The sequence below is a fragment of the Pinus tabuliformis genome, chromosome 2_1 (genome assembly GCF_031772625.1).
Source record: "Pinus tabuliformis cultivar Carrire ecotype Pingquan chromosome 2_1, CPIR1, whole genome shotgun sequence".
Lineage (NCBI taxonomy): Eukaryota > Viridiplantae > Streptophyta > Pinopsida > Pinales > Pinaceae > Pinus > Pinus tabuliformis.
The window spans coordinates 103,403,869-103,429,396 of record NC_142299.1 but is presented as its reverse complement, the minus strand read 5'-3'; the positions used below and the strand labels follow the sequence as shown (position 1 = coordinate 103,429,396).

General features: G+C 40.5%; 1 protein-coding gene across 3 annotated transcripts in view; it reads right to left on the bottom strand.

The window, feature by feature from the left end:
• RNL (RNAligase) overlaps nt 1-25,528 on the bottom strand; it is a 420,780-nt gene that overhangs the window by 53,835 nt on the left and 341,417 nt on the right. For all 3 annotated transcript variants that reach the window (XM_089402248.1, XM_089402249.1, XM_089402247.1), the window contains 2 exons: nt 9,118-9,276; nt 8,689-8,952 (listed from right to left, as the gene is read on the bottom strand). In XM_089402248.1, coding sequence (XP_089258374.1) covers nt 8,689-8,952; nt 9,118-9,276 — 423 coding nt within the window. The remainder of the gene's footprint in view (nt 1-8,688; nt 8,953-9,117; nt 9,277-25,528) is intronic.

Sequence of the window (25,528 nt, the reverse complement as noted above, 5' to 3'; positions counted from 1 at the left end):
ATTGCACCTCTAACAAACCTTTTAAAAAAAGAAATCATTTCAATGGAATGAGGAAGTAGGAAGGTGTTTTGAAGAATTGAAGGAAGTTATGTCTAACGCCCCGGTATTGGCAACTCCAGATTTCTCTAAACCATTTATCATTGAGTGTGATGCTTCCAGATTTGGTATAGGAGCAGTATTAATGCAAGAAGGGCATCCAATAGCTTTTGAAACCAGGAAGCTCAATAAAAGAGAACGTCTTAAGTCCACATACAACAAGAAAATGCTCGCTATTATGCACGCACTGGCTAACTAGAGACAATATCTTTTGGGAAGTAAGTTCTCCATTCGAACGGACCATAACAGTCTCTAGCACCTCCTTCAACAAAAAACACTTTCCGAAAAATAACAAAAATGGATTGAAAAAATTGTCGCCTTTGACATGGAGATACTACATAAAAGGGGAAAACACAATGTAGTAGAAAATGCCCTATCTAGGAAGGATGAAGAACCAACATTACTTGCAGTCTCGGTTGTTGTTCCTAAATGGCTTAGTGAGATTTGAAGTGAGTATGCCAAGAGTCTAGAAATAACTGCGATAATCAATAACCTTCCAGACAACTCAAAATTTGAATGGAAGAATGATATTCTATGGTACAAAGGAAGAATCTATCTGAATTCAAACTCCAAGTTTAAATCCAAGATACTCAAGGAATCGCATGATTCACTGTTTGTCAAATATGTAGGATTCTTTAAAACTTACTACAATGCACGTCAATCATTCTTTTGGAAGGGGATGAGTCGCGATATTCAGAAATATGTAGCAGAATGTGACACATGTCAAAGAAATAAAAGTGAAAATATTATGACACCTAGATTACTTCACCCCTAAAACATTCCGAATCAGAAATGGAAAAAAATATCCATGGACTTTATTGAAGGATTCCCTGTATCTGAGGGCAAGGGCAAGATTTTCGTAGTAGTCAATATATTCACTAAATATGCTCACTTTATGGCAATAAAGAAATTAGACTTAGCTAAACAAATCGCTGAAATATTTTGCAAAAATATATATAAATTACACGGTTTCCCAAAATTCATTGTGAGTGATAGAGATGCCAAATTCAAGGGTATTTTCTGGAGGCAATTGTTCAACCACATAGGAATCTACCTAAATATGAGTTCCGCTTATCACCCTCAAACAGATGGACAAACAGAGGCTGTCAATAAATGTTTGGAAGCCTACCTACGTTGTTACGCTACAAAAAAACAAATAAGTGGGCTCAGTGGTTGCATCTCGCTGAATGGTGGTATAATTCTACTTATCATACGTCAGCGAAAATGACTCCATTCCAAGCTTTGTATGGCTATGAACCTCCAAAATGGAAGGATCTAGCTACCGTCCAGATGAATCTACCTGTTGTTAAAAAACTAGAAGAAACCCAAAAAATCATCCAAACCCTAAAATAAAACTTGAATAATGCAAGGAACCGTAAGAAGCAACAAGCGGACCGAAACAGAATCAAAAGAGAATTTGAAGTCGGAGAATGGGTATTTTTCAAACTCCATACATACAAACAGTTGTCCTTGAAAAAAAATGAAAAAAAAAATTGGCACGAAAGTCCTATGGACCATATCAAATCAATAAAAAGATCAGCCAAGTTGCATATATTTTAAGCCTTCTGGAGAAAAGTCGTGTTCACAACGTCTTCCATGTCTCCTGCCTTAAAAGGGCACTGGGCGACCATCAATCAGCACAAACAACGCTTCCAACCCTAGATGACGAAAGAAGGGTCATTTTAGAACCAGAAGGTATCATAACTACCAGAGAAAGGAAGCTTCTATCTCATGTAATCAAGGAATACTTGATCAAGTGGAAGGACTTACAAGAAGAAGAAGCTTCTTGGGAAACTGAAGCGTTTCATCAGCAACATCTGTCATTAAGTATGCTTTGAGGACAAAAGCATTATTTTGAGAGGAAGGCAATGTTATATAAAAAAATTAGTTAGTTTATAAGTTATTAGGCAAAGGGCATGATCTTTGATCATGCCCATTCACCAAGAGGAACCTAAGGCATTATATAGGCAGGGGCCTCCCACAAAATGTAAACATCATTTATTCAATTATTAATAAAATATATATATCATGGTTGTCAATTGCTAAGTTTATGTGTTTCAGGTGGACCGAAAGAGCACTTCTAGGTGTTGTTTCTCTTTGGATTCTGCCTCAATCTCCTGGATGAGCAAGAAGCAGAAGTCGGTGGCTTTGAGCACCGCTGAGGTAGAGTACATTGCTGCGAGTATGACCTCTTGTGAGGTTGTCTGGTTGAGAAACCTCTTCACTGAGTCGTTTGGACATATGTTGGATACTACCGTGATCTTATGTGACAACCAGAGTGGGATTTGTTTATCAGAGAATCTTGTATTTCATGATCGCTCCAAACACATCGATATTAGGTACCACTTTATCCGGCATATGGTACAGCGAGGAGCAATAAGGCTCCATCATATTGGGACAGATAAGCAGGTTGCCAACATTTTGACGAAGCACCTGGGAAAGGTCATATTCTTGACTTTCCAAGAACAACTAGAAGTCGTTGAGAGACCCTCTTATGAGGGTCCTGTATGTTGCATACATTGAGCTAAGGGACCTCCGCGGGGCTTGAGGTACTTCTTGGAGCGACGAATGACCATAGGGTGACTCACCCTCCCCTAGTGGTGCGCTTGTATAAGGTGAATGGTTCAGCCTTCCCCTGTGATACCCCGTGGCGACATGTAGGTAGGATGAGTGGTTCATCCTTCTCCTGCCGAGACATCCTACCCATGCAATCTGGGACTCATGGGAAGTACCTCTCATATGGCCAATGAGTAGGGAAATGAGGATAGGGACCATAATAGTATCGATGGACGCATCGTGTATCTATCGTACTCCCTATGCTAGGATGACATTGATCTGGGATCAATTGGCACTGACTTTGGGTCAGTAAGAGTGATATAACTCACTCTCTTTTGGAACTAATTTGGGATCAGTAAGAGTGGTATGACACACTCTCTTCATTGGGACTGACTTCGGGTCAGTAGAGGATGGTATGATACATTCTCAATCATTTCTTCTTCTTCATAGTTCAATATAGCAGAGCAGAGTCAAGCAGCGCAGGGCAGTGCATTTGATGGCAGAGATGGTATTGACAAACAGATGGATTAGCAGATGGAGTTCTCCCTAGTTGAGAGGGAGTGTTAAAATTGGCAACTAGGGCCAAACTCCATGTGGGTCATCTTATTTATGGCAGCAAATATTTTTCTTCGATTCCTCTTGTTGAGAGGTGTAGGATTGATCTAACGATCATCCAATTCCGACATGTATTCATGGAGATATGAATTTATTTGTATTTCTTGACAATTTGTCAAGGTCGACCATCAAGTTGTGTTGCACACCCCTACTAACCTCAACGTTGCATATAAAAGGAGGAGACATTGTGTTTCATTTCACTCACTCTCATCCTCTCATCTCTTCCTTGTCTCTTGGGTATACACCAATGTTTTAAAACTCCGACTTCGACTTCGACTCGGCCGAGGGTCGACTTCGACTCCGACTCCAACTCGGTATCGACTCGGCCGACTCGATTTCAATGACTCGATCATTGTAAAAAATACATTAAATATTTATTTTTTATAAAAACACTTAATTTTAAAGATTTTCATTCATGTTTCCAAACACACAGCATTAGAATATAGATAGAAGACAACATATGATCAAAGTAGGCTCATGAATATATCCATTATATCAAAATGGCACCCAGTGCACTATCCAATACATACATGATGATGATATAGCGATCAAAACAAAAACACATAACCAAGGAGGCTAGAAATGACCTCCACAACAAAAGTCTGTGACCAGTACTACTGGCTACTGCTAGAGTTGCCAACATCATCTAGCTCAGTGTTACATGGGAGCGGGAGCGAAAGCGGGGAGCGGGAGTGAAAACAGGAGTGGGAGCGACATTTTCAGAAGCTCCCGATTTGGGAGCGAATCCCGGAGGAGTTCGACAACCAATGTCACTAACATCAAGGTACATAGAGGGATTGGTGCTCTTGATTAAATACGAGTTCCATACCATAATACATGACAAAATTCAATGGAAACATTGCAATCCCCCAATCTTGAAAAACTGATAAGTCTGCTGGATTTTGAATGAAATCTAAAATTCTACTTTCTCCATATGAAATCCAATGAAGCCGGAACCACTCTCAAATCCTGAGTCATTTCATGGTAATGTTAAAAATTTAAGTAAAAGGATGAAAATGAAGATTAAGGAGAATGTCACTTTTACTCTAAGAATTTAACATTACCATGAATAGCATATCAATACTAGGGATCAGAGTCAGACAGGGAAACCCAAGGAGTCCCCAAAAATGAAATTTCAAAAAAAAATACCGCTGAAGTGACTTGACCGGTCACTGTTACCGAGCCGGCCGAGCCAGTCGGGTTGCTACCGAGCCGGCCGAGCCAGTCGGGTTGCTACCGAGCTGGCCGAGTTGTTAGCCAACTCGGCCGGCTCGGTAACAACCCGGCAAGCCGGTTCGATTCAAAGGCCGAGTCGACCCGGTTGGGCTATGACTCGGACCAACTCAGCCAAATCGGAGTCGAAACAGCCGGTTTTTAAAATAGTACTCTACACAAGGAAGGAGGACGCAGATCTCTTGGGCAGCTTTGAAGAAGGACGCAGATCTCTAGGGCATCATTGTGAGGACACAGTGTTAGGTCCCTATAACACTAGTGATTACCCCATTACTATTGTAGTTGTATCCCTTATTAATATTGTGTGCCCCTATTGTCCCCATATTGTTATTACTGTGCCCCATAGAATCCCTCTATTGTTATTTTTGTGGCTTTATATTATTATTGTTAGGTCGGTTGGGTTATATTGTGACTCCTTAGACTCTTATATATAGAAAGGAGGTTTTGTCATTTGAATCATCCAAAAATTGTTCATTTATGTAATGTAAAGGAGGTTGCCCCCTCGACGAGGCTGAATTCTAAGGCATTGATCTATCTTTTCTATCTTTTTGTGAACTGGTTTCATAACATTTGGTATCAGAGCTTTCGATTCTAGGGTTTCGTTACTCCAAATAGGTCATCGTGGCATTTTCGCTATAACTTTTTTTTTATGCAACGTTTCAGAAGCTTAAAAAAAAGCCATTTGAGACGAAATCGCACTGAACTTCGGGTCCGAATTTCAGAGCTTTTCGCACTATATTTGCGGAGATATGATTTGAGGAAGTTGGTCTTTTTGCAAACTGTTGAATTACATTCCAAACTGGTGACTTGGGGAAAATCGTCATAACATTCTCTCTTAGCATCGGATTGAAATTTCGTAAGAAGGTACAGAAAGAGGACGGACTGTAGTTTCTTGTATATATTTTTCAGAGCCAAAGGTCGAAACAGTGACTCGTGGCACGTTGTACAAGTTTTCTCTACTGAACTAGTCTATAATCAGGTCACCGTGGGAGATTTGGCATAACTCTTCCCTGGAGAATCCAATTTGGATCAGACTGCTAGCATTGGAAAGAGGACGTAGAGGGCTACCGCAGGTCGTAATTTTAGAACTGGATGATCTGAAATTACAGAGATACATTAGATTCAATATCAAGCTCCTACAAAGTGAAAAAAGGTGTGTAGTATTTTTAAATTTTTGCATAAGCTTGGTTTGAAAAATTAGTTTGAAGGAATTCAAAGGGCATAGTAAAGCATTATTATCGGTAATTGATGCCCCGAGGAAAGAAAATGCAAACACCTAGTAAGCAACCTGAAAGCTCTAACATGACTCATGAAGAAGAGGAAGAAATGCGACATGATATATCAAAATTATGAGACCAAGTGCAACAAGTGTCACTTGCACAAAAAGTAACAGAATCTAAGATGGATGGTTTAATGAAAGATGTAGAAGCTAATATGGATGGTTTAAAGAAAGGCGTAGAAGCTAAGATGGATTGTTTAAAGAAATCCGTAGAAGTTAAGATGAATGACGTGGAAGCTAAAATGGACGATTTGAAGATAGCTTTGAAGACAGATTTAAAGACAGGCATGGAAGATTTGAAGACAGATTTGACAAAGTTTTTACAAGAAATGCTTACTAATGTTTGGAAGGATATCTCTGATAAACAGACACAATGGGTCAAATGGTTGCCTCTAGTTGAATGGTGATATAACACTTCCTTCCATACAGCAACAAAAATGACCCCATTTATGGGACTTTATGGATATCAGCCACCATCCATCACATCATATTTAAGAGAAAATTCTAAGGTTCAAGTAGTAGAACATCACATCGAACATCAACAACAAGTCCTCCAACTCCTAAAGGATAACCTCGTGTTGGCACAGAATAGAATGAAACAACAGGCAGATCAACATCGCAGCAAAAGAAGTTTTGATGTAGGTGATTGGGTATTCCTACGGCTACAACCATATAAACAAATGTCCCTCAAGCAAGCTAAGAAGGATATCAAATTATCACCAAAGTATTATGGTCCGTACAAGGTGTTGCAAAAGATTGGTACTATGGCATACAAATTGGAGCTTTCTGCAGCTTCTCGAGTGCACCCAATTTTCCATGTTTCATGTTTAAAGAAGGCTATAGGCGACAAGCTCCCAGTTCAAACAATATTGCCAAAACTTGACGAGGAAGGAAAAATTATATTGGAACCGGAAGCAGTCACAGAAACAAGAATTCGACAGCTACGAAATCGATCAATTTCGGAGTATCTCATCAAGTGGAAGAACTTATCCGCTGAAGATTCCACATGGGAGGATGAGAATTTTATACAGAAGCATCCAGAACTACTCAAGCGATGAAGACAACACTTTTTTGAAGGAGAGGGGCATGTTAGGTCCCTATAATACTAGTGATTACCCCATTACTATTGTAGTTGTATCCCTTATTAATATTGTGTGCCCCTATTGTCCCCATATTGTTATTACTGTGCCCCATAGAATCCCTCTATTGTTATTTTTGTGGCTTTATATTATTATTGTTAGGTCGTCTGAGTTATATTGTGACTTCTTAGACTCCTATATATAGAAAGGAGGTTTTGTCATTTGAATCATCCAAGAATTGTTCATTTATGTAATGTAAAGGAGGTTGCTCCCTCGAAGAGGTTGAATTCTAAGGCGTTGATCTATCTTTTCTATCTTTTTGTGCGCTGGTTTCATAACATGCAGATTAGGGCAGCGAGGACGCAGGAGGGTACAATCATCTGTTTAGGGTCATTTAGGGCTGCTTTGACCAGCGTCTTACCCTCTTTGACTGCGGCCTTACATGGGCAGCCTCTCCTAGGCTAAACGAAGTGTTGCGTTGACTTTTGGAGGGCTGATTTGGGACAGCGTTGACTGGTAAGGGTAGCTTTCATTGTTGATTTGTCCCTCTTACTTGCACGGTTTTGGGTTGCACATACTTGTTGTTGGAGGCCGAATTCTCCTAGGATATCTTAAGGTCATTCGTGAGTTGTTTGACCAGCTTTGACCTTGCACATTTGATTTATGTTGCTGCTGTTATAAATCACAGATTTGTGATATTGTACAATCTCTCTCTCTGTTGAATTATTGAAGAATATAGAAGAATTGATCAAAGGGTTTCCCCGCATTGGGGTTTGTCCTTGGCTAGCCGCCACATCTTGTGTCTCTTGTCTTGGCTTGCCTTCTGTCGATTTTATTTATGTTCTATCAGCATTTTACTTATATGTTAATGTGACTGCTATACTGAAAATTGACATTGGGCTAATAAGAAGAATTGAAGTAAATTTCTCTAAGCATAGAACATACCATAATTTAACATAATTGCATATTGAATAGAAGGATTGATGTAAGATGATTACAAATGAGAATGAACGTCATGTGTATATAGCCAAATAAGTACCATTTCACGAACAAGCATTTATCTAAGACATGCCTTTTCATTATTAACTAACTATCCATTAGTTAATTTATTTATTATTTATTATTATATTTATACTATTATGATTATTATTTATTATCTATTTTTATCTATTTTTACATAATTTATGTTCAGAACAAATTCCAAGGCTTTTTTGTTATCTTCAATTCATAACTGAAAGATTAAACTATTTACATTATTGACAATAATCTCAATCCTTTTGGATTAGGTGTTAACAAATATGATATGTTTCTTTTATCTAGAAAACATATCAACATTTAAACCTTTACACTCATTTATGGACACTACAACATCTCCGTTATACTAGGCTCTATATTACTTCTAAGATTTTACTATTTTTTAATTGAGCGGACATGTAAATGTTTACAAACATTTACACCACTACAACATCACCCCAATACTGAGCTGTAAAGAGCCTCTCGGGACAATCAATTATCATACCTTCTATGTCTTTCTTTTACAATATTACATATCTAAATTTAAATTATCCTACTAGATGATTGTCTGTTAGCAAATTCCAATTTCATATAATCTTATAATGATTTCTCCACGTGCCAAGAAGCACTGATAGAAGTGTTTCATTAAACCTCTTACATGAGACTTTAGATGCACAGTTTCTGTTTCTGATTGTATTTTCTAATATTCCTAAATAAATCTCAAGCTAAGTCTATTTCATCTAACAAGCCTATTTTTGTCATTTTGCAAGAAAATGCTTCAAAATCCTTTTACCAAAGAAACAAGTACCTACTCACCGTCAAATGAGGCCACTCATTCTTCGAAGATATCTTTTCATTTCCAATGCAACCAAAATGAGCTTCCAGAGCAGCAAGCTTATCTGAAAACAGGATTGCAGTAAATTCAACAGGGACTTGCTGTCCACGGAAAACACCAAAACTAGCAACTGCAGTGACACCATGAGACCTCTTGTGAGCAAGTGTCACATGGGCACTATTAAGAGTACTCTTAACATTCTTTTCCTCAAGAAACATCTTAGCACGTGAATCAAGATCAGATGTCTGCACCAAAGAAAAAGAAATATTAATAATGAATTTTCTCCCAAGCAAGAATTTTCGGAAAAATTATTACTGCTGAAGTCGCGTTTTCATATATTGCCTGCATGTTTTGTTCTAACCCTGAATCATTTCACCCACAAAAAAAACTCTTCAGACAATAAATACTACCTTGTCAAGCAATGCCGTGGTTTCATCTGGGACCAAAGAAACTGCAGCAAAAGCAATTGTCCCAAGCTTACGTTTCTCTGGTACAACCACCTCATAGTCTCCTTTTGCAATAGCTCGCAGATTGTCCAACACATGCTTCACAGCATGTTCAAATGGGACCTACAACAGCAGTAATGTCAAGCATAGTTTTAGACTAAAATTCATCATACATATCCCACATTACACCTGACATGATTCAATTGCCTGCAAAATGTATTAAATTGACAGAAGCTATCTTCTATTTAAAACAGGCCAGACTGACAATTCAGTGTTACAAATGATGATTTCACTAATAGTCAGTTCATTGATTATTCTAATGACATCAACCATTGTCATAAATAAAGATTTGGAAAGGTTTCCATACCCTGCCAACAGTGGCAAGGAACCTATGTCATATGTTTTGGCAAGGTTTCTGGATCGAGTGGGTCACAAGTTTAGGTGAGGCATAAAGTGACCCCCAACTTTCAAGGGATGGCAGGAGATGCTACATAGGAATAACCCCCAATATAAAATACGAATGTTATTAATATCAATGGGAACTAGAGACACAGACAATGTGAATACACAATCAGAATGAAACCAACACCTATCAGTACTCTACCAAAAGCGAATAATAGAGAGCTCACTAACAAGTCAAGACTTGATAGAAACACAAGATGTAGTGCAGACACAAAATCCATGTTGACAATATAATGTTGACATCAAGGGATACTGGGCCAAGAATCAGAGTGACGGGATAGAGAGAGTATGGCTGCCCATTGAGCATAGAAAAAATATTATAGCATGAGTGAAATCCCACAACAAGAGATTATTCGACATCCAATTACATAGATTATAGCTGTAATCATGAAATTTGGGTGTAATAGTTGGTATCAAAGGGAGACAGGTTAATTCTCATCAAGTCAATATAGAAGCACTTCTGGTCTACTGGCATCATTTGGCTCATATTTTCATTTTGAACAAGATCAAGAAGGTGTGTTCGGGATCCCATTTGGAAAACTAGAATGTGATTGCTTCACCTAATGATCAAGAAGGTTGGGGCGTTGTAAAATTCCCCTATCTTTATGAGTTTACAGAGTTTTGCCAGTGAAGAATTTTGTGTTCATTTCTGGTAGCATCGGATGTGCTCTAAGTCTCATATTTTGCAGGGAGGCTTAGGCACATGTATTCCACAATACCCAAAAAACGTTTTTGGAAATTCCACCTGGAGACAGTTTTATTAAAATAATTAATTATTTTAATGACTGCCTAAGTCTAAATTTAGGAAATTAAAACAATTAAAGGGTATTAATCTAACTGTGGGTGAAACTTCTAGAAGAAGACGAGGATCAAGCCAATATGATCTAAACCATTGATTAGAATCTAATCTGGGCCATTGATTACTCAATTGGAGGATTATAAGAAAGACTTCGATGGGCAATTGAAAAACACACCAGAGGCAGATACTTAGTTACCTGAGTAAGATTGATTTTCTCACTAGTCGAAGTTCGACAAGAGAAAATCGAATCAGAGGGAGAGTTGCAAGTGAGAGGGAAAGAGAGGGTATCAGCATCAGTGGGGAGTGCAAGAGCAGAAGACGCAGAGTAGAGGGAGGACAATACAGCTGTGACACAGAGTAGAGGGAGGAAAACACAGTTGTGATGCAGAGAGACAGCGCAGAGGCAGTGTGACACTGGGACTGCGCAGTCTTCACGCAGAGGTTGACGTAGTGAGATGCAAAGGGGGCAGCAGGTCATCTCTTGGATCAGAAACTCGCCGAGAAGTGTCTATAAAATTACTCACAGAGAATCGTCTTTTATTATGTTGGTTGTATCTTGTACATGAGATTTTTGCTGAAGAATAATAAAGAAACCCTCGTCTACTGCACCGGTTTTCCCACATTGGGTTTCTCTAGGCACAATTGTCCAAAAAAAATTGTGTCATCGTGGCTATACTTGTGCTAGTATTTTTCTTTGCATTCACTTGCCATAGTATTTTAATTGTGAAGGCTGCAGTAGAATTTGTTTCGATATTTGATGTCGAAACACTGTGAATAAGTTATTTATGAGTCAATAAGTAGAAAAATAATATTAATCACTGCAGTTGGATTTCTATTTAGAAATTTTCACATTTTGTCGAACAGTTTAAGTGCACACTGTTGTAGGTAAATTTTTCACAATTTCATTACAACAACACATGCAGAGAATCTCATTTGGCATAGTAATGCTTCATAACATTATAAACTGATTTTCAATGCACAAAGGACCATCCATAATGCTGCTACGAATTTATGAACCTGGTATATAAATCAGCAAGGTATTCCTCAATACAGTTAACAACTTCAATTGTAGTTTCAGCAGCATATCTCCAAGTAGATGCCTCCCACTGTACCATGCAATTTACTCACTGTTTCGGCCTTAAATCAAGCCCAGAATACTTGTACAGCAGCAAGAGACGTGTGGCTCTAGGCTAACTCACACATTAACACTCGTTCTTGTGCTAACTTGGTCCACAGAGACATTTTCTCCCCACCATAACCACGCTCAGAAATGCATGAAATATAGCCCAGATGTGACTGCTATCAACCCTCCTGAGGAGAAATAACACGTCCAGCAAGATGAGAAGCTTGACAGCCTCTATACAGTCCAGGAGATTGTCTCTTTCATGCCCAGAAGTCGCCCACTGCAAGCATATATACCCAGCAACAGCCCTGTCTCTTTCATGCCCAAAACTCGTCCACTGCAAGCATATATACCCAGCAACAGCCCTGTCTCTTTCATGCCCAAAACTCGTCCACTGCAAGCATGTATAACCAGCAACAGCCCTGTCAATGGTTTTGACCCCTAATGAAGGCAGCTCCTCTTCTTCAACACCAGAATTCGTCCAGAAGGGAAGTGTGGCTCCACTTCCCTCTTCTCACAAGAGAACTATACCCAAATGTACTAGAAACTCAGCCAACTTCTGGAGCAGAGGCTGAGTCCATTTGCCATTCAAACCCACCAGCATAATAGGATAGGAAAGTCATCTCCTTATTAAATTTTCCCTCCCTTAGCCTACGGAAACCATGTTAGCTTAGCGGACTCTGTCATATGCTTCCTAAGTGGTTGGGGAAATTACAGTCCTCCCTGCCCAAGATTGCTTATCCTCAAGCAATTTTAACTCAGGATGTGTGAGCACTTACTGACCTTCACAGGCGGCATCCTCCATTGGTAAATCATTCCATTTCACGAGGTACTTTTTCACTGTTCAATTTCGCAGCTTCCTCTCCCTTGTTTCTAGGATCTTCTCTGGAGCTAAGATCAATTCTCCTTCTTCGTCCAACTGTGGGAGTTCTGTGGAAGTGACAACATGTTGTCCCAGGGCCTTTCTAAGGCACGCGACATGAAAAACATGAAGCTCAAGCTCATAGAACACTCCTCCTACTCGTCTCACAATTCTCTATGGTTCAAGTTTCAACCCTTTTCCGCCCTCTTTGTTTTGAGTGACGACTACCTGCGGGGTTGAAGACAAAGGTATACCATATCTCCCACTTCAACGTTGCCCTCTACTTTGTGCATGTCTGTGTACAATTTCTCTTGGTTCTGAGCCATCTACAAATTGTCCTTGAGGACCCTTAAAATATCTTGGCTCTCCTGAATCCAGTCCTTGGCCAGGACTATCCCCAAATATCCTATCTGCAAATGTTATGGCATAGTACCCAAATAATGCTTTGAAGGGTGTCATGTCGATGGACATGTGGAAAGTGGTGTTGTAGGAATGCTCCCCCAAATGCATCCACTTTACCCATGACTTTTGTTGGTCAGTTACATAATTCCAGAGAAAGCCTTCCAGCCATTTACATTTTTTCATCAGGCTATGGGTGATAGATGGTGCTCGGTGTTAGCCTATGTCACAAGGTTTGTTGAACTTCAACCTTGAGGTTCGAATTTTGGTGAACCTTAAAAAGATTTTGAGGTTCGGCAAACCTCATCAAACCTCACAGCCATTAACCAAGTCCATAGATCAAAACTCATAACCTCATGTCACAACTCAAGCTTATAATCCATCCTTGCAATTTCCATGTTTGTGATAGCATTTTTTTATTGATGCTGATTTCTTACAATTTTATCCTATATTTCATTTTCAAGTTAATATAAGTATACATATAGAAAATATATATAGACGAACCTGATGGCGAACCTTATCTGAACCTCATCAAAAAAATTGAACTCGAACCAAACCTTATCATAGTCAAACCCAAATTCGAATCCAAACCATGTGACATTGGTGCCAGCTTTGTCCCCACAAGTCTGAATAGTTCCTACCAGAAGAAGCCCATGAACGTACTATCCCTGTCATTCACTATGGTCTTCAGCAGCCCATGTAATCTCAAGACTTCCTAAAAAACATCTCGACCACCTGCACTGTTGAGTATTTTGATGGTATGGCAAACAAATGAGCGAATTTTATGAGCCAATCTACCACCAAAAATATTCAATCTTTGCCTTGTGTCAGAGGTAGTCCAGTGATAAAGTTCATGGAAATGCTCTCCCAATTTTTCTCCGAGATGGGGAGTGGTTGTATCAAACCTGCTAGATGAGTGAGTTATACCTTGTTTTGTTGGCAAGTACTAAACTCCTTTAGAAACCTCAACACATCCATCTACAGGCCCTTCCAAGTGAACCTCTCCCTAATTTTCTACATCTTGGATGCCTTGCTAAGGGTGAGTTGTGCACTGCTTGCTTAATTTTCTCCTTGAGTTGTGATCCTAGCACCAAATAGATCCAGTTCTTGTAGTAAATAATATCATCCACAACTCAGTACCTGTCATCATGAATCAACCCCTCCAGAATCTCACTAGAAAACTTATTCTTCAAATACTCCACCAACAGCAGTGACTTCTAGTCTTTGGTCATCTCCATGAGCTAGAGAGTAGATGGCATCCTCGAAAGAGCATCGACCACTACATTGTTTTTGCCTTTCACATACCCTATCTCAAAGTTGTAGGACTGCAACTAACTGATCCACTTTTTTTGCCTCTCACTCAGTTCTTTCTGCTCCATGAGGAATCCCAGGTTGTTATGATTTGTCTTTACTTTGAGCCTATTCCCCACCAAATATTGCTTGAACTTGGCCAATGCATGCATGATGGCCGACATTTCTTTGTCATAGATCGAATAGTGTTGCTCATAATCTCTAAGTATGTGGCTCTCAAACGCTATGAGGTGGTGATTTTGCATAAGAACCACTCCTATCGTTGTCCTTGAAGCGCCACATTCCAACATAAACGACTGGGTGAAATTTGGTAGTGCAAGCATAAGGCATGTACTCATCACCTCCTTCATCTTCTCGAATGTTTCTTATGCTTTCTTTGTCCAACTAAAGGCTCTCTTCTTGGTGAGGTCTATAAGAGGTGCTTTTAACTGTGAGAACCCCTTAACAAACTTCCTATAGTAGTGTAGTGGCTAAGGAAACTCTCCAGATCTGTTACATTATTTGGGGTGGGCCACTCGATGATTGCTCAAATTTTCTCCTAGTTGACCCAAACCCTGTCATTCCCAATCGCATGCCCAAATAGAGCATCTCTGTCATGCCAAATCCACGCTTTGACTCCTTTCCACATAGTTCCTGCTCCACGATCCCCAACACCTCGTCCAAGTGGCCTAGATGGTCTTCCCACGTCTTGTTGTAGACTGATATATCATCAAAGAAGACCAGCAAGTACTTGCACAACTATTTATTAAAGACATGGCTCATGCATGACTGGAAAGTTGCGGGGGGCTTAATGAAGATCAATCTTCGAGAAATATTTGGCTCCCCTCAGTTCATCCATCAACTCATCTATCCTGGGAATAGGATAAAGGTTTTTTTATTGTTCTCTTGTTAAGAGCATGATAATCAATACACATCCGCAAGATACCATCCTCCTCCTTAGCCATAACTACTGAAGAAGCGAAAGGAATGGAACTAGGTCGAATGTAACCCAGCCTCAACAACTCTTTGATGGCCTTCTCAATGTTGTCTTTCTAAACCTTGGGATGTCAATACGGGTTCGTAATGACAACCTGTACACCCTCCTCCAATTCTATGACATTCTCAAAATCCCTGTCCGGTGATCTACCTGGAGGAATGTCAGAAAAGACTTTCTAATGTTTACAAAGCAATACCTCAATATCATCAGAATAGTGTCGTTGTTGGCCCGACTATCTTCTGTTTGTAATGAGGCACTCAACCGCCCACTCAATATCACCCTGCCTCAATATTGCTTCCATGTTCTTAGATGATACTAGTCTCGGTGGGTACTAATGCATGGCCCTCAAAACTACCCTTCTGCCATCAACCAAATCTTTGAATTCCATCTCCATGTTCCACTAATCTGTAATATACTTCCCGATGTAGTAGAGCTACTGACAACCTAACAGCACATTGGTGGCTGACATATCCACCACGAAGAAGTCCTTATTCACTATGTAGTTCCCCATACTTAACTACAGCTTGTCGATGTATATATTACAGTGCATCTGACGGTTACCAGGTATGAAAATTGTAAAACCATCAAACTCCTGAATAGGAATCTGTTAAACTTGGCAACTAGGGCCAATTTCCACCTTAGGGCAACTCATATGATGGAGATGATTATTGCATTGGATTCTTCTTTTTGAGAAGTACAATTTTGATATAAAGATCATCTCATTCTGACAAGCAATGGAATTTTGAATTTTATTCTTTCTAATGGATAAATTGTCAAGGTTGGCCTCAGTGAAATGTAGGCTCAAGAAGCCCAATGGATGTCTCTCCTCACCCTCAACGAAGCGTATAAATAGAAGTGTCCCTTCTCTCATTTGGACTTCATCTCAACTCACCACATCATCTTCTCTCTCCTCTCTTCATTGATTTGTACACTTGGAGGTTTCTCTACATCGCACGTGTAGAAGAGGACAGATTTTTGGACTGGTTTTGGAGGCCGAAAATTTCAGAGATTAGGGCAGCGTTGACTTGGGGTATTTGACCATGCGTTGACTATGGTTTTGTGGGCAAAACTCAGATTTTTGCATGGAGCAATGTTTGGCACGAGTTCCAAGGTGTTTGGGCACTGTTTCATCGTGTTGATTCCAACATTGACCTTTTGGTTTGACCACATAAATTATAGAAAACTTTGATTGGGTTAAGCGAGTTGTTTTTGGTTGACTTTGACTCCCTTGGCAAGCCGCATTCTTCCGTTGTTGACTGAGTTGCTTAGAGGATATTTTGGGTCATCTTTGACAAATTTTGACTTTCTGGTTCGAGCTTCTTTGACTGTTAATTGACTGCAGATTTGGTAGGACTCTTTTGGGCATGTAATTTTGATATTTGTAGTCTCTCTCTCTGTTGAGCTATTGAAGAATAATAAGGAGATTTGATCAAAGGGTTTCCCCACATTGGGGTTTGTCCCTGGCATCTACCACATCTTGTGTCCTTTCGTCTTGGCTTGTCTTCTGCAAATGTTTTTATGTTCTATCTACATTTACTGTCAATGAGTTTCAGTTAATGTGATTGCTACTGGATGTAATTGGAAATTGTCATTGGGTTGCTAAAGGAACATTCAAGTAAATTGTGCTAAAGCATAGAAAATACCATTGTCTAAAATTAACATGGTAGCAAAGCTCAGGTGAAGACAAAGCCCAAGCAAGAGTGAAGCAAAGTGATCACTAAGAGAAGTTGTTCGAGAAGGACTTGCAACTAGTCCCAATGACAACTACATCTTATGTCAAATCCAAATACAAGCTCAAGGACAAATCTGACTATCATGCATAGAAGATGACTCTAGATTTGACATTGGAATAAAATGATGCCATGGACTATGTCAAAGGAAGAATAGCAAAGCCTCCTTTAAATGCATTCGTTGCTGCACAAACCAAGTACAAGAAAGGTGAGGTTAAAGCTAAGAAGATTATTGTTGATTCTATTCATAAGCCTTTGGTTGCCTATATTTCTAATTTGGAAACATCTAAGGAGATGTATGACAAACTGGTTGGGATGTTCAAAGTAAATAATGTGAATCAAGTTCTCTTTCTCAAGAACAAGTTGAAAGACATCAAGATGGATAGAGGAGAATCCATCCAATCCTACTTCATGAGGATCACCGAGATCAAGAATGATCTCCTATCTATTGGAGAAGTCATTGGTGACAGGGAGCTTACTCGTATTACACTTGGAGGTCTTACAAGAAATTGGGATGTGTTTAACACTACCATCGTCAACAATAACAAGATTCTAGGATTTGATGAATTATTAGCCAGATGCACTCAAGAAGAAATAAGGATGATGGAAAGAGACAAGCCCTCAAATGGAAACAATCCTACCGCCTCCGCTCATTCTAAGAGAAGGAACAATGCTGGTCCATGGCAATCAAAGGAACAACAGGTTCAATAACAAAGGAAAGATGCTCCTGCTGCTCGAAATGGAAATGGTCGTCATTGCAAGAAGTTGAGAAACTTCAGGTATGAAGAAGTTAATGTTGTAAAGCAAAAAGAATGTTATCTTATTTTTGCCCTCAACACTCCTCTTCTTCGGATACATTGGATCATCGGTTGATCGATAGTGGTGCCTCAAGGCACCTCACTGGATACAAGGAGACCCGCTCAAGATTGGTTGAAAAGGAGACGAATATGGACATTATACTTGGGGATAATGCCACCAATCCCGTTAAAGGAATTAGGACAGACACTCTTCACTTAAATCAAAGTCAAACCCTCCACTTACAAGAAGCGCTATATGCACCTGATCTGAAAATGAAATTGGTCACTGTTTCTGCGATGGAGGACAATGTTTTCAAGGTGACATTCATTGATGGGAAGGTTTGTGTTTGACAAAGGAACCCAAGAGATGCATTCACTCTTGGATTCAAGGTTGAAGGTCTCTATCAAGTTGGAGGAAGTTCGTTGGGAGAAATGACTTGTTATACTTCTCTTGAATCCGAATTATGGCACCGTAGATTTGCTCACCCTCATTTCAAAGCCTTACATGATGTAAGGAAGATGGTCACAAGTATGCCCAAATTCAACTTAAATCATGGAGGTGTTTTTCAGGGATGTGAAGTTGGAAAACATACAAAGGGAAAATTCCCATCAAGTGAAAATCAAACCACCGATATTCTTCAATTGGTCCATTCTAATTTATCAGATATGTTGCCATGACATCTTTGGGTGGATATTTGCACTATGTTATTTTTGTGGATGACTTCTCTCGCAAAACATGGATCTATTCCTTAAAGAAGAAGGATGAAGTAATCAAATGGTTCCGCTCTTTCAAAGCCTTGGTCGAGAATCAAACAAGAAAAAAGATCAAAATATTGAAGATGGATAATGGGACAGAATATGAGTCAAATGAATTCAAAGACTATTGTAGAGAAGTTGGCATTAAGAGGGAGACCACTACTACATATACTCCTGAACAAAATGGTCTTGCCAAAAGGAAGAATCGTATTATCATAGAAGCTACCCGTGCCATGCTACATGATCAAGGCCTACCGAGGTTCTTATGGGGAGAAGCTGCCAACACCGTTGTGTATGTCCAAAACTGATGCCCACATCAAGCTTTGGACTTCAATACAGCCAAAGAAGTATTCACTTGTAAGAAACTTGATTTTTCTCATTTTGGAATTTTTGGTTGTCCAATATATTTTCATGTCCCGAAAGAGAAAAGAAATAAACTAGATCCATTTGGGAAGAAAGGAATGTTTCTAGGCTACAGTGAGACTTTGAAGGGATATAGAATCTATGTGCCTGGTTAAAGGGAAGTGGAATTAAGTCATGATGTCACTTTCAATGAAGATTTTTCTCTTAGAAAGATCTTAGATCTTCCTATTTCTAGGAAGGACAATGATGATGTTGATGCAGAAAGGCAGGATGAACCTTCGTCCGTTGAACCGATGCCCAATGTTGAAGGTTTGATGAATCCCATTGATCCACCTCCTAGTGAGCCATCTACTTCAAGGAAAACGCCTTTGTGGCTCAAATATACTCTTGAAGATGATGAGAAACATATTGCACCAAGGGGGACATTTCGTGAAAGCAAGAAGCCGAATAGGTACCAAGGGTACTTAGCTTCCATGAGTACCATTGTACAATCTGAGTCTTGCACCTTCGAAGAAGCCGTGAAGCAAGAAGTTTGGAAGGATGCAATGAACGAGGAGTGTGAGTCGATCATGACGAATGATGTCTAGGATGTGGTTCCTAGACCCAAGGATAAGTCAATGGTCACTTCGAAATGGCTCTACAAGATCACACATGGAGCTGATGGGAGTGTTGAGAAATTCAAGGCCAGATTTGTTGCTCAAGGCTTCTCTCAAATGGAAGGAGTAAACTATGATGAGATATTTGCAACGGTTGCTCGATATACCACCATCCGTTCGATTATAGCCCTTGTTTCCTCACAAGGATGGAGCCTTCACCAGATGGATGCCAAAACTACCTTCTTGCATGATTCGCTTAAGGAGGAAGTCTGTGTGGAACAACCCGAGGGTTTCGAAGTTCAAGATCGTGAGACACATGTATGCAAGATGAAGAAGGCCCTCTATGGGTTGAAGCAAGCCCCTAAGGCTTGGTATGAGAGGATGGATAGCTATCTTTTGAAGGTGGGATTTACAAGGAGCGATGCTGACCCAAACCTATACTTCAAGGTTGAAAAGGACAGATCTCTCATTCTGATTCTTTATGTGGATGATCTCCTTCTAACAAGTGATGAGCCTCTCATTCATCAAGGCAAGAGGCAATTGGCTTCCGAGTTCGAGATGAAGGAACTAGGAGTAATGCATTATTTCCTAGGGTTGGAGGTCTGGGAAAAGCCAGGCGAGATTTTCCTTTCTCAAGGAAAATACATTGTGAAGCTACTTGAGAGATGTCGGATGGTGGACTGCAAGTCCGTGACTACTTTGATGGAACTCAACTTTAAAAAGCTATGTGGAAGTGTTGGTGGGCCCTAATTGGCAAACCCTTCCAAGTATCGTCAACATGTGGCGGCCCTAATGTTTTTGGTCAACTCCTGTCCTGACATATGCTTCGCTCTGAATACGTTAAGTCAATATATGGTCGAGCCTCGTCACATTCATTGGATTGCAGCTAAGAATCTCTTAAGATATATTCGGGGCACAATCCACTATGGACTGAGACACACTGCTGAGAATTTAAGGCTACATGGATATACAGATGCTGACTAGATGGCAACGTGGTGGATCGTAAGAGCATGTCTGGGTGTTGCTTCTCTTTGGGGTCTACTTCTATATCTTGGATGAGCAAGAAGCAGAAATCGGATGCACTAAGCATCGCAGAGGCCGAATACATTGTTGCAAGTATGGCCTGTTGTGAAGCATTTTGGTTAAGGAAGCTCTTCAGTGAGCTATTTGAGCACATTTTGGATACCACCATGATCTTCTGCGACAACCAAAGTGAGATTCGTCTATCAGAGAATCACGTGTTCCACAACTGCTCCAAGCACATTGATATCATGTACCACTTCATTCGAGATATGGTACAACGGGGAGCAATAAGGCTCTAACACATTAGAACAGATGAGTAGGTCACAGACATTCTCACAAAGCCTTTGGGGAAGGTCAAATTATTAACCTTCTAAGAGAGACCTAGAGTCGTGGAACAAATGAGGGTCCCATATGAGTTAGACACACAACTTTGAGAGCTCCTGGGCGCGTGGGGTACTTCTTGGAGCTATTAGCGACCATAGGGTGAGTGGCTCACCTTCCCTTAGTCGTGCGGTTGGATATAGGGTGACTCGTTCACCTACCCCTATGATACCACATTATGGTTGACATGTGTGTAGGGTGAGTGGTTCACCTTTCCCTGCTCGGACACATGCATGTAGGGTGAGTGGTTCACCTTGCCCTACGATTGACAGATGCATAGGATGAGTAGTTCACCTTCTCCTATGGCATATGAGCAGCATGAGTGGTTCACCTTCTCCTGTTGATGCCCCGACACACATTCTACCTAAAGAGTCTGGGACTCATGGGGAGTACCTCTCATCTAGCCAATGAGTTGGGAAAAGATGGTTAGCGACCATAGCACTACAAATGGACACATCGTGTAATACCATACTCCCTATCACTAGAATGCATGGTGTTGAACAACTTGATTTGGGATTAAGGACTGACTTTAATCAATGGAGAGTGATATGATCTTATGACTCACTCTCGATCACTTCTTCATTATTACTTCATGGTTGAATAGAGCAGAGAAAAGCAGGGTAGTGATGACAGGGATGGTACAGGATGACATGATGGCATTGGCAGGTGGAATTCTCCCAGTTCAGAAGAAGTGTTAAAATTGGCAACTATGGCCAACTTCCACCTTAGGACAACTCATATGATCGAGATGATTATTGCATGGATTCCTCTTTTCGAGAGGTACAATTTTGATATAAACATCATCTCATTCTGACAAGCAGAAATGGAATTTTAAATTTATTCTTTCTAATGGATAAATTGTCAACATCAGCCTCAGTCAAATGTAGGCTCATGAAACCCAATGGATGTGTCTCCTCACCCTTCTCTCATTTGGACATTATCTCAACTCATCACATCATCTTCTCTCTCCTCTCTTGATTGGTTCGTAAACTTGGAGGCTTCTCTACTTTGCACATGTGGAAGAGGACAAATTTCTGCAATGGTTTTGGAGGCCAAAAATTTTAAATATTAGCACAGTATTGACCAACGTTGACTTGGGGTATTTAACCACGCGTTGAGTTCGATTTTGTGGGCAAAATTCTGATTTCTGCAGGCCACATTGTTTGGTACGAGTTTCAAGGTGTTTGGGCATTGTTTGACTGTGTTGATTGCAGCGTTGACTTTTTGATTTGACCACAGAAATTACTATGAAAATTTATGAATCTTTAGAAACAGAAATCCTACTGCAGTTCTTGGTTTAACATCTCCTACTTGTTATTTCATTCAAAAAGTTATTTAATTACATAAATAGTGATGTAAACATTACTGCAGACTACACTGACATACAGATCATAAACTGAAATAATAAATGAGACAAACAGACAAGGGACACCATTATTTTTGGACAACATGTCCCCGGAAAAGCCAAATGCGGGAAAACTCGTGCAGCAAATAGAGGGTTTGTATTATTAAGCAAGCAAAATCTGAGTACAACAGGTTGCCTCTCACAACGGCTAACCTTACAGAGAAATCACATTAGCAAGAAATACACAAGGGTTTACCTCACTCCCCAAGACACAGCTGATCCAATTAGTGAACTGACACCCTTCCGGCAACCACTGTGAAGTCCCTACGCAATCACTGTGGGCCAGCATCTTGCCTCTAGAGAAATGCGTCTCCTCTTCTGTTGAATCGATTCGCTGGATGAACACTAATGATCAGCCCTCCCGGCTCAGAACCTCGCTTCTCCAGCAAAATCTCAGACTACTGACAAATACTCTACATTGCCGCTGCAAGAGCCCCTCCTGGCCTACATCAGCTCTGCGTGAGCCCCTCCTAGGCTACGTAGGCCTCTGCGCTGCGTTCGCGATGCTCAAGCTGCCTCTCTACCACATACCCTTTGGCTCAAAACTTCATCTTCGATCCAAATCTCCGTTTCTCCTCCTCTCACTGCAACAGATCACTTGTTCGATTTTCTTAGAAAACCTCGCCCCAGAAAAATCGAACTGACTGATCAACTTGGTGTATCTCCAACTAACCCTCAATTCTCCTCTTATACTTTTCCTGTTGATCAATCAACGACCACGATTAAGAGCTTAGTCAATGGCTAAAATTAAAACAGACTCGATCCTTGTCTCTTAGAAGCTTCTCAACCATATTTTTATTAATACCCATTAATATGTTTATTTTCCTAAGTTTAGACTTAGGAACCCCATTAAAAATATTAATTATATTAATAAAACACAAACCGGGTGGAATTTCACCAAATGATTTTTGGGTCTTAGAGATCTCATGTCTTCTAACCTCTCCACAAAATTTCAGAGCTAGAGCACATTTGATGCTACCCAAAATCAACACTTCCTCTTAGTGAGGAATGTGCTCTGGCAATACTTCCCATTAGAAGCATCACACTGATCCATGACATCTGTCCTCTACACTGTTGATGCTCAACCTGCTACCCCTCATCTACTGCATTGCTGCAACCTGTACCACTGCCCATGACACTGCCACTGCCACTGCTGCATCTGTACTACAACTCCCTCTCAATATGCTGCATCATGTCGCCCATAGCAATGCCAATGCTAACTTTTGCACTGCAACTCAGTTGCTGAGAAGTAAGCAACTGAAAAAGTCTCCCATAAAACTGACATGTTGGTCAGTCTGGATGCCTCATGATGTTGAAGCTACCTCTACTGCTAATTTGTGTTGACCCTCTGATGCTTTTGCGCTCTTGTTGTATATGCTCTGTGCCCTCCCACACTGCTGCAGCACTCCACTGTGCTACTTCAAATTTTGGCAATCTAGCTATGCCACTATTGCTTCATCATCCCTAGCACAAACCGATTCCCATCATTCTGTTACTGTCATTAAGGACCCCTGTAGCCGTATGTCATCCAAGAGTTTGGGCACCTTAAGGATCCTGCCCCTCGTGTTGTCCTCCCGACTACAACTCAATGTCGCCCCACCTCTTCTCTAGAGGTGCATGAGCACTCATGGCGCAATCGTCATCCTCGCCCTCTCTGTCAGCTTTCGTTGGAGCAGCCTTCGAGTCAGACTTCTCTTCCTTGCCCTTCTTCCGAGGGCACTGATTGGCGAAGTGTCCCAGTTCTCCACATCTGAAGGATCTGACTTTGGAGATCTCATTTTTCTTCCTCTTCTGTTGCCCTTACTGTCCCGTTGATGCTAGAGATGCATCCTCCTCTTCCTCCTTCTTGGCTATGACTCTTTTGTCGTTGCTTCCCGCCTTGGTTAACCGTCTCATCTCTTCCTGTCGAAGAGTTTCCCACATCTCCTCCTAACTGGGGAAAGAAGCCCTACCCAAGATGCTCTAGACAAAGCTCTCGCAGTCTTCTGCGACTGCATTTAGGGCAATCCTGACCATGAATTCAAGATCTAGTGTAGACCCCACGGAAATCAGCTGGTCTTGAATCCCTTGCAACCTGAGAAGGAAGGGATCGATTTCTTCTCCGTTGTGCATCTGATACTGCCTTAGTTGATTCTCAACAATGTTGTTAAAAGCGCGAGCGGGATTTAATCGGCGCCGGGAAAAAAGCGGAAAAAATCGGCAAAAGCGGGAAAAAAGCGGAAAAAAGCGGGAAAAAAACGTTTGGCACAAAAATATTCATTTTTTTTCAATTTTTTTAATATCTAAACCATCTACAACATAAAATAAATACATTGACACATAAATATGATAAAAAAACTAATATATAAGATGTTTAATATCATTTCTAGCGCTAAAATCACACATAACATTGAATAATGTCCTGAATAGTAAGTCCTGAGTCCCAACTCAGCCTCAAAATATCAACAAAAAATATGATAATGTATCTCATCATGTCATAATGTCATATACAATAAAATGAAAGTCTAAGACTCTAATCCTATTGATTTCCTCTGCCCCTCTTGTGAGAAAATGTCACTGCTTTCCCTTTCCCCCTAGATGAAGATGCTGGTGCCTGTGCTGGTGGAAATGGCAGTGGAGTCTGACGTGCTCTAGAAGCTGAAGAAGTAGAAGTAGCAGCTACTGTAGGTAGACGGAGACCACGTCCTCTACTGGTGGTAGTGGTAGCCCGGGTAGGCGGTGTCACCTCCTCCTCCTGCTCCTCCAACTCCTCCTCCTCCTGCTCCTGCTCCTGCTCCTGCTCCTCCTCCTCCTCCTCCTGCTCCTCCTCCTCCCCCTCCTCCTCCCCCTCATCCTGCACTAACCAATCATCAGTGGGATCCATGAGAGGCCTCTCGATCTCAACCCTCCATTCAGCAGTGGTGTCAATCCCATCCAATGAGATGGCATCCATATCAGGTGTCTTCTCTAGTTGCCTCACCCACAATCGAAGATTGTAGTAGACATAGACCATGTCATTAAGTCTATGGGACTCCAACCTGTACAAAGTTCATGAAATAATAATTAATAATTAATATTATAAAAAAAATATTGTTTAATGAATTCAAAAATTTATTTGGAAATTTGCAATATTTTAAATGTTTAAGTGTTAACCTATTGCGCTCCTTGTTGTGTATTTTTTCAAATACACTCCAATTGCGCTCACATCCCGAGGAGCTGCATGTTTGGCTGAGGATGCGTACGGCAAGCTTTTGCAAAAGGGGTACTCTGCCACCATACATCTTCCACCATGCGTCTACAACAAAATTACAAATAAAATTTTAAATAAACATAAGAAAAAAATGGAATTTGAAGAGACAATGAAATTTGAAACAAAGTTACAAAGTACAAACTAAAAAATACCTGGCATTTTA